This window comes from Sceloporus occidentalis, unplaced genomic scaffold (genome assembly GCF_023333645.1).
Source record: "Sceloporus occidentalis isolate IW3139 unplaced genomic scaffold, rSceOcc1.0.p SCAF_5, whole genome shotgun sequence".
In the NCBI taxonomy this organism is placed as follows: domain Eukaryota; kingdom Metazoa; phylum Chordata; class Lepidosauria; order Squamata; family Phrynosomatidae; genus Sceloporus; species Sceloporus occidentalis.
The window spans coordinates 173,020,335-173,037,813 of record NW_028316985.1 but is presented as its reverse complement, the minus strand read 5'-3'; the positions used below and the strand labels follow the sequence as shown (position 1 = coordinate 173,037,813).

The 17,479-nt window shown below is 38.6% G+C and overlaps 1 protein-coding gene across 2 annotated transcripts in view; it reads left to right on the top strand.

Annotated features, from left to right (window-relative positions):
- LOC149313152 (putative E3 ISG15--protein ligase HERC6) overlaps nt 1-16,790 on the top strand; it is a 37,503-nt gene extending 20,713 nt beyond the window's left edge. For both annotated transcript variants that reach the window (XM_089526136.1, XM_089526135.1), the window contains exons 15-23: nt 155-256; nt 3,886-4,056; nt 6,229-6,375; nt 6,985-7,151; nt 8,004-8,070; nt 9,185-9,255; nt 9,874-10,057; nt 11,665-11,767; nt 13,140-16,790. In XM_089526136.1, coding sequence (XP_089382262.1) covers nt 155-256; nt 3,886-4,056; nt 6,229-6,375; nt 6,985-7,151; nt 8,004-8,070; nt 9,185-9,255; nt 9,874-10,057; nt 11,665-11,767; nt 13,140-13,348 — 1,221 coding nt within the window. In that variant the 3' untranslated portion in view covers nt 13,349-16,790. The remainder of the gene's footprint in view (nt 1-154; nt 257-3,885; nt 4,057-6,228; nt 6,376-6,984; nt 7,152-8,003; nt 8,071-9,184; nt 9,256-9,873; nt 10,058-11,664; nt 11,768-13,139) is intronic.
- Nucleotides 16,791-17,479: the final 689 nt, after the last annotated feature.

Below are 17,479 nucleotides of genomic sequence, written 5' to 3'. Positions count from 1 at the left end.
TCATCCAGGGTTTTTGTGGCTAGGTGGGGATTTGAATCCCTGGTCTCCCACAGTCCTAGTCCAACACTCATGGCACTGTACCACACTAGCTCGCAATCCATTTGAATTATTATCTTTAAAAACTCTATGTACACTGTTTCCACTCTCTCTACAGAATGCGGAAAAGTGTCCTGTTTCTCTTTGTTGCTTCCCTTTCGTCTACAATCTGTTGACCAAGATGAACATATTTGCCATGCATGCTGTTGCAGAGCAGGATGTAAGGAGTAAGATATAGAATGGGGTGGACAAAAAATGCACTGACATTTTTACATGACTTTCAGGTTAATTTGCAGATTTGCCAGTCTCTGGGTGACCTATTGTAGGTCATTCAGAGAAGTCTTCAACCAGTTTGACGCTTTCCAGGTGTTCTGGACTACAGACCTCATCATCCTCAGTTAGGGATAAATGTTCTAGGGTTGAGGATGGAGCCTGGGGAAGGCATCCACAACTCTGCTGGAGGGTCCAGCATCCTTTTTGCCCTTTTGAAATAAGGATACTCAGACTGCACTTTGGATAAGAAGCAAATTAGCAACTATTTTTTTCTAAAAGAGAAAACACCAGAACCCACCTCAAGATAACTGGAGAACAACAACACTTGGGCTGTGAAGCTGCCAGTTAAGTGTGTGTGAACCTTAATTATTAATAAAAAGGTAATTCTTATAACAAACCAATTCATATAATAACATATATTAACAATTAGTTGCATACTTAACAACCACAAAGGCATCCTTGTAACACTGTGTTTGGTCTACTAACTCAAAAGAGTTTAATAGTCCAAGAAGTGAGATGGTCTGGTTAGAGGACCTTACAGAAAGCATCTGAGATTTAATTTTTCATCGAGACCATGTGGGAATGTAGAATCTGTTTTATTATCAAAGTATTGAGTAATCTTTGCTTGCGTCTTGTATTTACTCAATGGGGGATCACCAGGATCCGGTATGATTCCCAAGATCTTATAATCTTTTCTGGTGAACACCATGTCTTTTGTTTTAAAATCCACACTTGTATTTTTCGGCCATAAAACACACAAGTTCAAGAATTTAAATGTCTGCCTATAGTTTGGTACTTTTCATCCTCCCTTAATTACGGATCGGTGACTCTTGTCTTCAATGTGGGAATTGCTTCCCTCCTTAAAAGAACAGTGCTTGAATTAAGGCCACAGGGAATTTGAGGTACTTCTATAACACAAAATATAAAATAATCCACATTATGTTGCTTAACAAAAATTGTTAATATTCGCTGTTATGAATAAGTTTGTTATAGGAATTAGCTTTTTATTAATAACACTGTCAAATTCATTATCCGTAGATATTTCAACATCATAATGTCAAAGTTTAGGCACAATCAACAACTAAGGGGAACACTACAAAACTCCTTGCTGTTCCCAGGCTAGTTGTCTTGTTGGGGTCACAGTTTGTTTAGTCTAATATTGAACTACAACTGCTGGATGGAAATTTAAAGTAATAAACTACCAATACTTGATGGGAGTGAGTGTATATCTGTCATTGCAACTTAAACATTCTGCTGACTGGGGTCCAAATCATGCTCCAGAAATAATCCAGTTTGAGTCCTTTAGCTGCCCCTGTTCAATGGTAGGGGGTTGTGGGAATTGTAGTTTTGTGAGACATTTAAGCTTCTCTGTCAGAGAGCTTTGGTGCCACAATAATCTACAATTCCCAAGTTTCCTTAGCATTGATCCAGGGCAGTTAAAGCAGTCTCAGACTGGATGATTTCTGCAGTGTGTTTTGGACCTCAGTTTGTTTTGTTGGAAGCTGTTGTGATAGTGCAGCAGCTGCCTAATAAAGTCAGTTTACCTCATGGACCATAGCTGCATATTATTGTCATCCTGGCACTGGTTAGATTGAGTCAAGTGGAACATTGCAAGAAAAAGGTATCAGTAGCCTGAGAGAACTCCTTTGGGAATATTATCACCTCCAAGATACTATCTTATATAAATATTCACTTTCTTATAAGTAAATACACAGACTTATTAACTGTTCCCTCTTTCAGGGGTTTTCATCTAAGCTTGTTCATTAAGAATGTAGCTTTATGGCCTTCAGTTTCAGGTTATCTATGTATGCTTATGCTAATTAATTTTACAACATCCGTAAGTAATTTCTAGATCTGAGAACAAAATATAACAGGTACAGTAATTGTTCTTAGGTTAGTCTTTATTGTGTCAAAAACATTGATAATAATTTTATTTTATGCCATTGATTTATTCTATTAAGGTCATAGAATTATAGAGTTGGAAGAGACCTCAAGGGCCATCAAGTCCAATCCCATGCCATGCAAGAACTCAGAATCAAAGCACCCCCAACAGATGGCTATCCAGACTCTTTTAAAAAACCTTCAAAGAAGGAGATTCCACTACTTTCCAAAGGAGTGTGTTCCACTGTCAAACAGCTCTTACTGTCAGGAAGTTCTTCCTAATGTTAAGGTGGAATCTCTTTTCCTGTAGTTTGCATCCATTGCTCTGTGTCCTAGTCCCTGGCACAGCAGAAAACAAGCTTGCTCCATCATCAATATGGCATCCTTTCAAATATTAAAAGGTCCATACACAGTTATTTGGTAGCTCGACAGCCCAAGTTCTCTTGTTGTATCCTTGCCTTTCTGCCCCCAACCCAAGAATAATAAGTTGTTCCTGATTCATAAGACATTAAGGCAAACCTATCTTTTTTTTTGGGGGGGGGGGAGATTTGTTCAGAGAAGATTTGCTTTTGCCCTCCTCTGAGCTGAGATACCCATGGTCATTCCCTAGTGGGTTCCATGACTGAGCGAGGATTTGAACCTTGGTTTCCCATAGCCATAGTCCAGTGCTGAAACCACCATAGCATGCTAGTTAAGATCTGTCCCTTGACCACAATACAATTCTTACCTAATTTCATTCCCAAAGGATGCAATTAGTAATTTTAGTAGTTTTATTGTTCTGCAAGAAAGTCCTTAAAAACTGAGGTTTTCACAGACTACGGTATTTGTAGTTCCAGACATATTTTGTGCTAATTTCACATGTATAAATGTGTGTGTATATGGGGAAACTGCATTTTCAGTGCTATTTCCTGTGCAAAAAATGCTGTTTTCTGTGCAAAATGACAATGTGCAGAATTTCTCCCTGTGAGAACTATGCTTGGCCATTACTGTTAAGTATCAGGGAGATACTGTAATTCATAGCAGTTTTTCTAAAGGAATGATAGTAGCTTAAATGTAAGGCTCTCTGATCACTTTAAAATGATGTTGAGGTAGATTTCCTTCCAGATTGAGAGTGTATTTATGTCTCTGTGTATATATTTGTGTGTGTGTGTGTGTGTGTGTGTGTCTGAGAGAGAGAGAGATAACCAACATATAAAGACATATATATATACACGGTGGAGGTAATATTTAAGGGTGAATGTTTTTTCTTCTTATGGGAGTTTTAAAAAAATCTGTAAAACTGTTGTGGAATGCACCCGTGTCATACATAGACACACCATACGTGGCTTTCAGCTTACACTGAAGCCACGTGCCAGATAAGCAATGGCGCATACGCCATGCCATGTGCACAAGCCCCATTGTTTTCAATGGGACTCAAGCATATGTGGTATTTTCTTTATGTGGGGTGGTGGTGGAACGAATCCCCATGTAAGGGAAGGGCCGGCTGTATTAATAAAAAGTAGATACAAACACAAAAGGAATTCTGGAAGTTGTTATTCAGAAAACTAAGTTTTCAGGCTCTGAAGGTGGGTTTATAGTCCATGAAAACTCATAATCTTCTTAGTGTATTATAGCAAGAGCGGTGAATATTCCTCTTGTACCTTAAAAACTAATTCACCTATCCCTCTGGAAATTTCTCCACTTGTTTTTTTCTAGTTCATAAAAATTGGTGCCCATCAAGAAATTATGCGGAACCGACAGCTGGGAAGCCGTGAACTCCCCCAACTGCCTGTTTTTTGTTTAAGGGTGAAACGAGATAATCTTATCGAAGACACTTTGCACCAACTGACTCGTGTGGAGGACATCTGTCTAAAGAAGCAATTGTTTGTAAGTTGCTGAAAACCTGGTCATATTGTGCAATAGGACTGTCTTAAAAATTAGGACAATTATCTGTATGCTATCTTGGGTCCTGTGCAAGGACAAAGGTGGAATATAAATTAAAGGCATGTATACATACAGTATGTATATAGATACACTTAGTAGCAAAAAGGCCCAGTGGCATCATGGGGGGGGGGGAATGCAGACCGAACTGAATGCCACCCCAGAGGGTCATGTCGCCTAGTGGGGGGTGGTACCTGGAGGGACTGGCACGGCCACTGGGCAAGTGAGAAAGGGTGCTTTTCCCCATGCCCAGCTGCCGTACAGGACCCTAAATTGACCTTCTGATGGCCGTAGTACTGCCCCCTTCAGCAGCAGGGAGCTGGGGCAGCTGTGCCTTTGGATGTTTTTCAAGACATTGCAGTTTTGCAAGACATTTAGCCTTCTCTGTCAGAGCTCTGGTGCCACAACAAACTACACTTCCCAGAATTCCATAGCATTGAACCAGGGAAGTTAAAGTGGTGTCAAACGGGATTATTTCTGTAGTACAGATGAGCCCAATGGTTCTGCACAGCATGTTGAACCTGAGACCAGTTAAGATTGGGGTTTAGGATAATCTGTATGGCACACAGATCTTTTGTATTTCAGTATGAGAGGATATTTGGAGAGCTCAGCTGGAATTGCTGGGAACCTGCCTCCATCCTGTGCCTGCTGCCTGAGTTGACTGCTCCACTTGCCTCATAGCAGGCCTAGCCCCGTTACAGGGAGCATATAACTCCTGTATTGAAACAGCTTCACTGGCTACCGGTTCATTTCCAAGCACAATTCAATGTGCTGGTTATGACCTATAAAGCCCTACACGGCTTAGGTCCAGACTATTTGAAAGACTGTATCTACCCATATGAACCACCTAGAGCCCTAAGATCTTCAGGAGAAGGCTTTCTCTCGGTGCCACCACCATTCCAGGCTCACATGGTGAGGACCTGAGAGAGAGCCTTCTCAGTGGCTGCTCCTTCCCTGTGGAACTCCCTTCCATGGGAGACTAGGCTGGCCCCCTCACTGCTGGCCTTTCGTAGGCAGGCAAAGACACTTTTGTTTAAACAGGCCTTTTGAGATCTGGCAGGCTTGGTTTATTGGGAGATGAGAGGGTTGGACTTGGACTTTTGAATTTTAACTCTGTATGTTTTAACAATTTTATATTTGTAATTTTTATATTTTTATGATTTTAATTGTACAATTTTAACTTATGTTTATATATGTTCACCGCCTTGGGTCCCATTTTGGGAGAAAGGCGGGATAAAAACAAAATAAATAAATAAATAAATAGCCCTGTATCAAACATACACAGTCCTTAAAATAGTTCACAACTTTTTTCATCCTTTTGAAAGTGAGAAGGAAGGTAATGAGTAGAAATGAGTAGGAAGACTGATGTTATAAAGGTATTAAACAGGAAAAGATTGGAAATCCTAAGAATGTAGATTTGAATGTATGTGAAAAGGGAGGAGATGGAGGAACAAACAGATGGAAAACAGGAAGGTAATAAGAAGATAATGAAAGAAAGGTTTAAGTATGTCAAGTACAAGGTAGGAGAAAGTGAAAAGGAAGGTGATGAGTAGGAAGATTTAAGGTATGTAGATAGGTTCAGGAAAAGAATGGAAGGTCTAAGTATGTAGTTTAGAAGTTAAAACTAGTAATTGAGATAAAGAAGGTTAGAGAAGAAAGAATGGTTAGGTGATAGTAAAGAGGATTGAAGTTTGGAGTGGAAAAGGAAGAGAACACATGGGAATTTGAGATGAAAGGAAGTATGTAAAAAAACCTAAGGTCATCAGGATAAATAGAACAAATTAGTTTTTGTGGTAAAGTTTCATAACTTGGTTTACAAATAGAACTATATACATGATATAATGTTACAAGTTTTTAGAGGAAGGGCTTGTATTTTTGCACAGAGACAAATATATTACAGAATTTTGACTCTTCGTTACCCATAGTCGCCAATTCAAAACATCAAGGATGGCAGTACTATAGCTTTCCCCCCAAACTGTCTCTCAGTCTGTCTGTCTTTGCATGGAGAGTAAGTAATCTGAAATCCTCCCCTACACATAGGCACTTTTTAAGCCACTAGGAAACCAAGATTTCGCCTCTTTCTGTGGGATCAGAACACTTTTATTTATTTTTTTACAGGTTGAATTTAAAGGAGAGATGGCTGAATATAAAACTGGACCTATTCTTCTGGACTTCTTCTCTCATTTGTTTGAGGAGATGGTGCATCCAGACTATGGAATGTTTATGTACACTCACGACAGTTCTCCAATGTGGTTTCCTACCAGGGTAAGCTTCAATGACTGAGACCCAGTTCAAACAAACTTCTGGGGTATTCAAATTGTCAACCATTACTACTTGCCTCACTTTTGAAGCATGTCTTTCCCACTTCTGGTCAAGAGCAAAGCATTCATTGGGTGCCTCAGACAATAGCTTGCCAGCAGCAGCAAGCTGTGGCTTCCTGCCCTCCACCCTTAAGAGCAGAACAGAAAATGGACCATAGTTAAGTAAATTGGGGCAGATTTTACTAAACATGTCATTACTAGCTGTATCTGCATATGGTTTATATGTAGCTATGGAGGGCATTTTTCGGGGCTAGTAGCAGCTTAGGATTTTTTCACTGAGATCATGGCAAGGAAGGAGAGTGTTAAAATTCCCATCCCCATGCATGTCATATCTGGTAAAGCTCTTAAAACACTTGCTAAAGGCAGTTACTGGAATACAGGATTCAGAAGAAAGCATTCTCCCTAATTTTACCTTTATGAGTTTCTTTTATCATAGCTGAACTGAGTAGAGATGAGGCAAGATTCATTTTCAAGGCCAAAGGAACCATAGATCGGGGTAGCTTTAAGTCTCCTAATACCCCCAACCATTGTTTTGTCTTTTTTTCTCTTGCAGACTTCAGTGGAGAAAAATAAATATTTCCTTTTTGGGATTCTCTGTGGTCTCTCCATGTACAACAGAGTTATTGCCTATGTGCCTTTTCCACTTGCTGCCTTTAAAAAACTGCTTGACAAGAACCCCTCCCTTGATGACTTAAAAGAATTGGACCCTGTCCTTGGGAGGTAAATGCCTTGGACTCTCAATTGAATAGGCTAACTGTTTCTATCTTGACTGGGGTGGGCAAAGTGCAACCCAGGCCTGCATGCAAGCAACCCTCGGTTCTCTGCTCCTCTTGTGATGTGCTTCCCTTGTCTTAGCTTTTCCCATTTATGTGCATAAATGTATCCCACAGACATTGTTCTTTTGAATTGGGATTGCCCTTTTATTTTTTCCCCTTGGACAATGGAGGGTTAAGAAAAATTCTACCATCTTAGCCTAAGGTCACTGGCTGAAAGAAAGAAGTTGCCAGCATGAGCTTTCGTAGACTTAAGTCTACAAGAGCTCATGCTTCCAACTTCTTTCTTTCAGTTAGTCTCAAAGGTGCTACAAAATCTCTCTATATACTGATTCCACAGACTAACACAGCTATATCTTTGAATAAGGCCATTGGAACACTCCAAGCTGCAAAGGCCACTTGTGGCTCTAGTGAAGTTTATTGGCAAGCCCTTTTATTACAGTATTTTGCCCAGAAGGGGAATGTTAGGGACTGGCCTATAGATCTTAAGACCTTTGTGGTTTAGGGAAAGTTTTTAAGGAGAGGTCACACTACTGTCTGCTTCAAAACAGCTAGGACCACAATCTCTCAGTGAGAGTTTTACCATCTTCTAAATCCAACAATCCCCTTACAGTTAGGTGTAATTAGCCTGGACATGTAAGGTTTGGGCATGTACTGTACTTGATTGGTTGTATGTCCAGATATACTGTCAACATCCCAAGATCCTGTTGGCCCATTACACTCTACCTTTGTGATACTGGTTTATATTTGAGTGATACTGTCTCATATATGTTGCAATCATTTTCCATTTGTTAACCAGGAGTTTACAAAACGTCCTTGACTATGAACATGACGACATTGAAGAAAACCTTCAGTTGTATTTCTCTGTGAGTATTTCCAAAATGTTTGCCTGATACCTGATAACCTTTTTAAGTTAAGAAACAGAATTAGATCCTTAAGCCACATAAAACTAGAGTGAATGAGACTGAAAGTTCACAAAATGTTGGGAAGATATTTGCATGGCACGGAAGACATAAGTCAGCAGAAGATGAGTTGCTCTGAGAGACCATTTCAACAATGGAATGCCACAACTAGAAAGGCATGACCTATAGTTATTTATTGCATTGACACTAGTGAGGTGCCAATGCAGGACTTGATTGCAGGAAAGGTGTTTTACAAGAAAAACAAATACAACTGCTAAAATTATTAGTTCATTAAAAGGACCATAATTGATGATGTTAACAATCATGATAATGACTAAGAAAGCAGACTGGCCTTTGGCTGACAACAGAAATGTTCAGCACTGGGAGCTTTCCTGATCTCAACAAGGAGACTATTCATGGATGGCACAATAGAGAAGGCCTTTCTCTATTTTACTCTATATTGTAAGCAGCTTTAATTTCCATTAGGGAGAAAAGTAGGGTATAAATCAAATAAATAAACAAACTGTATGAGTCTCACTAGGCCATGGTGTGCTAAGTAGAGTCTCCCCTTAGCCAGAAAAGAAGGTTATTAGTCATTCATGGCACAATAACAGCCTGAAAGGGGGTAAAGTAAGAGAGGAAGTCTTCCTTAAAAAACAAAAAAGGACATGTCATAGTTTCATGGATGCTATTCTTACTGTCTAAATGGGAGGGACATTTTGGAAGTTTGGACTGTAGATATCTGAAAAGACATCTCTCCAAGATCCTAGCATTCTGCTACTGTGCAGGATTGTCAGTCTTTGGCTAGATGGACCATTGGTTGGGCTTGATAGAAGATTGTTTGTTGCATTTAGCATTTCAAAGCAAAAATCCCAAAAGGCTTACCTGCCCAAGTAGCCCTAGATTGAAAAGTTTTTCAAGGCTGTATCTTTAGCTAATGACTGTTGTTATCAAATTCTCTATAAATTTAAGCCTTCTTGAGATGGTTATTGTGAGTTTTCAGTACCAAACCCGTATCTGTAAATTAATTTTAGTGGCCCTGTTTTTAGTTTCTTCTCTGTAAAACATTTTTTTCCAGATATACTGGGACAGAGTGAAGGTGGACCTAATTCCAAATGGCAGTAACATTGCTGTGAACAATAGAAACAAGTATGTAATGATGATTTATTATTTTTGTACGTTTGCATCAATTCCAATCTCGGGGCTGTGGGTGGATTACAACTGTGCTTGGTGGCAATTATGGAAGTTGAGGTCCCAACTGAAAGGGACCAGGTAGGAGAGACTGATCTGAAATCAATTGTGACACATGAAAAAGGGAAAACGGGGCTGGAGAGAGATTATGCATGTCTAATGAGGATTCAAACAGTCCAGTCTCCTGTTCATATTTTTGGGTCTCCTCTTATTTTAGTCAAAACAGTTTTTCACTATCCACTTTCACTTGTCCAAATGTTTGAGGTCACTGAATATTATGACATATGCTCTGTAGTTCTAAGAGTGTTAATTTATTTATTTTTTGAGAAAGGAAATGTATTATACCAATAAGCAAATGTAAAGCAATCTAAGCTAAACTATATGAGGTAGTTGATAAACTACCTGGTTTGGATTAATGAGGCCTGAATTCTAGTCTTAATAAATTTATAAAACTAGCAGCTTGCATTTAAGAAGAGAGACTTTTTTGTTGTTGTTTTTTAAAAAAAAACAACAGAGCTGTGGCATTCTTTGTATCTTGGGAGCAAACTAATAATTTCCACATATTTATTTTCAAAGGAAGGATTTCGTCAGCAAGTATGTGGATTACATTTTCAACAAATCTGTGAATGAAGTTTTTGGAGAATTCAAGAGAGGGTTTTACAAAGTCCTTGACAATAAGATAGTGGACCTTTTTGAAGCTCAAGAGTTGATGGAAGCCGTATGTGGAAATGCCAATTACGACTGGGACTTGTACGAAAAGGTTGGTGATGGGAAAAGTGAATTTCTTGACTGTATCTTGTTGAGCAACCTTAATGACTGATAGCTACTTGCACATTATGGTTTTTGCTGAATGTAATGGTGGATGTGGTTGTATGTTTGTACATTTTGTAGAGTTAAAGAGGTGTTTCATTCATGGGGTTGCCATGAGTCGAGGACAGTTAAGAGCAACATTAGCATGCAGGGAGATATGATTTAAATTACTTTGGGAGATGTTGGTTTGAGAATTTATATTTGTTTGGGCCTTTCACACAACACAGTTACAGTGGTATGCTTTTTCTTTAACTGCCGTGGCAACATCCTGTGGAATCCTGATATTTGTAGTTAAGGGAAAGATATTTAGAATTCTAAAGTGAAGAATTCTATGCCTCAAAGGTAAAGGTTTTCCCTTGACAACATTGTCTAGTTGTGTTAGACTATAGGGGTATATGTGTTCTCATCTCTGTTGCTAAGCCATGGAAGCCAGCATTGTTAAAGACGATCCCATGGTCATGCAACATGATTGCTTAGAGTGCTCTTACCTTCCCACCTAAGTGGTACCTATTTATCTACCTGCACTTTTTACATGCTTTCAAACTGCTAGGTCGGCAGAAGCTGGGACTAGTGATGGGAGCTCACCCCCTCATGCGGGGCTTGGGCCCTCAAACTGCTGACCTGCCTATCTTGCAACTATCAGAGTCAGCATCTTAACTGCTAAGCTACTGTGCATCCCTTGTCACGGTGCCTCACCAACCAAACCATAAACCCCTAGAATCCGTAAGATGGAGCTATAGCAGTTAAAGAGGAATCATGCCTTCTCAAGATGTGGCCAGCCTCAATTTAGTCATCTTGGCTTCCAGTGAATGCTCAGGCTTGATCTATTCTAGCACTTATTTGTCTTTCTGGCTATCCTCAGCTGATAACTGTCACTAATTCCTTTTCCCCACACTATCCTGTTTATATTAGCCCTTTTCATACTGCCAGTCAACTGGACAGCATGTGTACATGTGTATGAGATTTAGCTGGGGAAAAACACAAAAGGAGGAAACTGATGCTAGATGCTTTCCTTTGTCTGCTGCAATAATCTCCCACTAGAATGGACAAACTGCTGTTTGACATGCAGGCTGGAACATGATGTTATTTGGCAAGAAAGCATATCAAGTACAACTGTTCACCCTGTATGCCATCCCCCTTTTGCTGAATTGAACTGACTAGCCAGACTGAAACAGCCAGGCAGCTGTTTGGTTAGCTGGAGAGATCATATTTTTACATTGGGTGGAGAGTGTAATTCCTGTGCACTTTTTCTCATAACTATCCTGCTCAGCTACCTGGTGGTGGGGATTTGAGGGCTTGGGTGTCAAGCCATACATACTGAAGGTCTCCAAGGGCAGGTTTCCCAGAGTTTGGCAATGTTACTTTTTTGGAGTGTAGTTCACAGAATCCCCCATCCAGTATGGCCATTGTGGCTGAGGACTTGTAGCACAACAATTTAGGTTATCAAGCTCTGAGGTTTCCTATGAGTACTTTATGGTATTATCACAATCTCTCTTCTGAGGTTCCCTTGTCTTTTCATTTGTCTGATTTAAGTCTTTTGTTTGTTTTGATTTAAAGAATGCTATATATTGGGGGATATACAGTCCAGCACACCCTACCATAAAAATGTTCTGGAAGGTTTTTCATGAACTGCCTTTGGCTGAGAAAAAAGGTTTCTTGTGTAAGTATCCCATCCAAAAGTCATTTTCCAAACGATTAGGTCTCTCTCTTTAGAATGAACTAGTGGATTTCTTTCACAGTGGAGAACACTTACAATCCTGCAGCATAACCTCGGGATTCCCAAGAAACACCAATCAATCAATCAATAAAGTCCTGCTGCCTTAATTGAAGCCTTGAATTTCAGTAATGCTTAGAAGGGCAGAGCTACAACCAGCAAAACATGGAGCATCTGAAAGTACTAATATTTATTTGGCTAGAGACTGGAAAAGTTTCTTGTTTGGATGTAACTCCCAGAATTATGGTGTTGTAGTCCAAAACAATAACTCTTCCAAGCTGTACTTAAGTGTATAGAATTTTTTTCTGGAACTGGAAACCACTTAAGTTCTTATTTACTCCAAGAAAATGGGCTATTAAGTTTGTTTTATTCTTCCCCCCAAAAGGATTGTGAAATTTAACTTTGCCCAGTGTGACAGGTTCTGTAAGCTTCAGAGCTGAAGTGGGGATTTGAACATCAATCTCTCAAGACTCTACGCATCCTCTCTTAAGCTGAGATGTCCATATTGTTTGCTGGAAATAATAGTTTTTATATGGTGTCCTACATGGATATATTCTTCTGTAGACATTATGTCCACTACAAGAAACAAAGTTTTGAGGGGCACCAAGGTTATAGTGAATTTGAAATCCTTCCATGTGCACCCAAACTGTCATGAAAACCTCATCTCTGTAGTACATTCACAACTGTGCAGATCAGAGGAAAAGGAAGGACCCCTAGAATTGACTCCACCAATTTAGGTACTTAATAATAATAATAATAATAATAATAATAATAATAATTTTATTTATATCCCGCCTTTCCAATTACATGATCAAGGCGGCTTACAAGACAAGAAACAATAAAATACAAGTAAAACATCACAATATAAAAAGTTTAAAAACATCATTACTAGGGGTAGGAATGGGAATCTATACAAATCACAATTCACTAGGGGCAAGAAAAAGACAATATATTGCACTAATCCGGGGTCGAAAAACAGAGGGCAAGGAGCAGAGAAAAAACACTATTACCTAAAGTGAAAAAGCCAACTGGAATAGATGCGTTTTTAATTGTTTCTTAAAAGAAACTAAAGATGCAGAGGTACTTTAGGTACTTCATCATGTCCCACCTTGAGTCCTTATATTGGTACTTCATCATGTCACCACCTTGAGTCCCTATATTGGGAGAAAGGTGGGATGTGAGAAAATAATAATTATTATTATAACATAATAATTTATGTTATATCCACGGGTAAAGAGTCTTACGCATGTTTCTGGATTGTCTGAATATTTTCTGCCTCTGCTCAAAAGCTAACTAATCCTTTTCTCTTGCCATCTAGTATTTGTTGTAGGAACTGACCGGGTCCCTGTGATGGGGATGGATTTCTTGAAGATAACAATTCACTCTCATCACTCCCTTTCAGAAGATCACATCCCCGAATCCCAGATCTGTTTTCATCTTCTACTGCTGCCACCTTATTCAACAATTGAGAAGCTCAAGGAAAAACTGCTCCAGGCTATTGAGTTCAATCGGGGCTTTGGCAAATAGTAAAATGACAACATCTGAAATAGAGATTTGGGAATACAAGATTAGTAACTTGGATTTGTATCTTTATTTTACCCTCAAATGAGAAGGGAATTTGTTCTTAGCAAGAAGCTGTTCAGTGGTCTCTTCATGTGATGCTATGAAAATCTTTTTTTTTTCTTGTTAGGGGAAATTAAGAATGGGATGAACAAGGTATATTCCCTCTCGCAGTGATGTTGAATTACACCTGCCAACATTCCTCAGAACTGGTTAAACTGGCCAGGGGTAATAGGAACTGCAGTCCAAGATCATCTAGAGGGCTGCACTTTATAACTTCCTTTGAAGCTACTAGTGGTAGCCTATTTTGATAAAAAGAGAAAACATTAACATCCTCACTTTAATCCATTAGGCACATCCATGTTGGTCATTTACCTCCAGAACTGAAACCTTTCATGCACCCAGTTATTTCTGAGAATCCATTTTTCTTCCCAAATGTCTGTTTCCATTTAAATATAATTTTATTGTGACTTTCAAAGGTTCCATTGCAGCAGCAGTACAGAGCTCTCCAGGGTGAACAGACATGATATCTGAACTTTTTAATGTTACAATTTTAATGTTAAGCTTTAAATGTGATCATTAGAATTTCTCTAGAAAATAACAGAATCTTTATCTATCTATCTGTATCTCAAACTGACAAGATATTATGCCAGAATAAGATAATTGAAACTGTTCTGTTTTTAATACTTAAGATCAAATTCCAGGTAAACATATTTTCAACTTACTACAGTGTTTGCTGTCTTTCCCTTCCCAAAAGCACACTTGAGTTTGCTTGTGCATTAGTAACATACTCTTGCACAAATGGTTTCAAATGACTGATCACCTGGGAAATTCCATTTACAAGCCAGTGTGAGTTTGGTGATATTTTGGAGGGAGGCAAAATTGAGAGTTGTAGATTGTTTGTTTTTTAACATTGTTAAGCTTTTGTTTAGAGCTATTCCACAGTCTGAGAGCAGCCCCTCTCGTGTCCTCACCAAAAAACACCTTAGAGAAGTGGGGAGGGGGAGACAACAAAACCTTCCCCTCCAGATTTTAAAGCTTGAGCTGGCTTGTATTTATTAAAAATAAATGCATCATTATTCAATAGTTTCAACAAATAGTTTGATTCTCTTCTTTTCTTTTTTGCATCAGGCTCCAGTTGATGGATTTTTGGTTTCTAGCAGAAAACAAAATGGTCTGAAATCTGCTTATATATTTCAGCCATAAATCTTTCCTTACTTCAGTAGCACACATTACTTTACTTCAGGGTACTTTCAAACCAATATGATAATTTTTTGAAGACCTAGCAGTACAAAAACAGTTGAAAAATACAAGCAAGTGGGTTTCCTTGCTAATACCAACAAAGCAGCAATTGGATGGGAGGAAAAGCCTGCAGCATCATGTATTTCCCAAATTGTCATTGGTAGGAACACTAATAAAAGATTCTTAACTTTCTTTTTTCCAACCAGTCTTTACATGAGAAGTCAACTTAAAAGTCTCAATGATTCACACTTAAGTTTTTTTAGGGGTAGATAACAACATCAGCCAGTGGCTCTATTATTGCAGGTTCACACTGCCACAGTTCTTTCCTCAAGTCCTCCAGAAGTTAGTTAGGTTTTACAGCAGCTATCCAGGTCCTGATCCCTATCCCAAACATATTTTCAGTGCTGTGTGTGTGTACATGTGCGTTCAGGTAACGTAATGACTTAGGATAGTGACTCCATGAATTTTAATAGAGCTTTCTTAAACAAGGAATACTCAGAAGTGATTTTCTATACCTCCTTGTATTTGTGGCTCCCATGGAGGACCTGTAAAATAAGCTTCCATTAAAACTGAGGGTGGAGTTGCCACACTGCAATAATGGAGCCATTGACTGGTCCTGAAAAACAAGAACATTAAGGAGATTGAACAAATGATATCATAGCTAACCTTAAATGCCATGATAGCTAAAACAGTTTCTGAATGTGATTAATTCCAAGAAATAGAATTACCCCCAAGAAATGCTGAATCAAAGGGCTGGCAAAATGTTTGTCAAGATTTAATATATTTCAACCCAGTTTGTGGGGATACAGAACAAATATTTCAAAGTGACTTCCCTGCTGTTGATTCAAATACATAGATGAAAATCCTAGAATAGGATCACAAAAAACAAAGAAAATAGATCTTGCAAAATCCTTCGTCAGAAGTCCTGTAATGCCAGCTAAACCAGCAGTTCCCAGACAGATAATAAAGCTAGGATCCTACAATAGTGATTCAAAGTAACATCTGTACTGCCAATAGCCAAACATGGTTATTAATTTAGATTAATTATGAAACAAAACAAAATTCTGTATCAGACTAAAGACTTCGTGTGTTTACACAATTATCAGTTGTTTATGGAAGAACATGAAGATGAGTACAACCATATTATAAAGAACTCTGGACAAGAAGTAGAGGCTGTCCCATTTTCAGTGGACAGAGACCTTGGTCCATGAAAACTTTGGATTAGGGGTTCCCAGCTTGAGGTACCCATATCCCCAGGGGCTGCAATAAAGATTGGCTTCTGCCCATCAGTGATGAGTCACAAATCACTCATTTTTTCTGAATAAATTAGAATCTATTCAATTTAGATTTGCGTTTCATGCATGGAGTAAAAGCTTTTTTAAATAAGTAATTTGTTCACTCCCAGTATTGTATGTAGATAAAAAATTAGAAATTAGACCTGATCATCAAATGTGATAATACTTTTGTAGGGGGTGCAAACATTAACCATTTCCTAGTGGCGTGAGGCATAGAAAAGTTTGGGAACCATTGCTTTAACTCAACAATCTCCATGATAGATTTTTACAGTTGTGTTGAACACAAATAGAGACCAGGCTGCCTTTGAGGATAAAATACTGAACGCAAGATTGGAAGAAAGCCAATGAAGGATGGAGCATTCCTTACAGAAGGGCTACTGAAGAATCTGTGAAGAGAAGACATTTGCATTGAAGAATTTTCCCTAATTAAAATACTTAGCAGGGGAGAATAATTTCTTTAAGCCTTCTCTCTTTGGCTACAAATAATACAGAACAAATATAGTTTAACTCTCCCTTATTTAAAACACTTAGGACCAGAAGTGTTTTGCACTCAGATTTTTGTTTTGGAATTCTTATATTTGCATATATGTACATGATGAGATATCTTGGAGATGGGATGCAAGTCTAAACAAAAGTTCATGTATTCATATATGTTTCATATATACCTTATCAACATAGCCTGATGGTAATTTTATATTTTAAACAATATTTTTAATAATTTTGTGCATTAAACAAAGTTTGCGTACCTTAAACCATCAGAAAGCAAAAGTGTCACTATTTTAGCCATCTATGAAAAAGTTTTGTTTTTTGGATTATTTTGGAATTCTGGATAAGGGACGCAACCTGTGTCATTAAAATCCTTTGCGTTAAAACCTTGCGTTACTGTTTCCTAGTTCCTTTTCTACAACAATATACTCTACCACAGGATGAGAATGTTTGTTTAAGATCAAAATTCCACCAAACAGTGATACCTTTATTGGCCAGCCAAAACGCACAATATACTCGTTGCAAGCTTTCAAAGCTCCATTGGCTTCTTCATCAGGCAGGATATGACAAACCAAAGAGGAGGAAAATTGGAAAAATTGTTAGGAAGATACCTGCATTTTGTTGTTTCCGTTCTTAGTTAAGATGGTAAGAGCAGTGTTGCCAACAAGCCTTGAAGATACTCCCTGGAATGTTTTACCAAAATCCTCGGAATTGCCCAATCTTTACCGGAATATTCAGTCAAAATCCCTGGAAAGAAAGAAATTCAATTCCTCTGATTCCGGGGAATTCCCTGGAAATTGACATTAAAGAGAGATTAAAGTGCATTTAAAGCATCCTGCAAATGAAGCGGAAATGGCAAGTAATTGCACAAATGAGGATCACACACAATTATGCAAATAAAGCAATACTGGAAATGCATTGTCACTGAAATCCCCAAAGTAAAAAAGATGCTTAGGCTTAGCATCAAAAAGATACAGTTGGAAGGTTTGCTGTTGTCGTGTGCCTTCAAGTCGTTTCTGACTTATGGCGACCCTAAGGGGACCCTATCATGGGGTTTTCTTGGCAAGATTTGTTC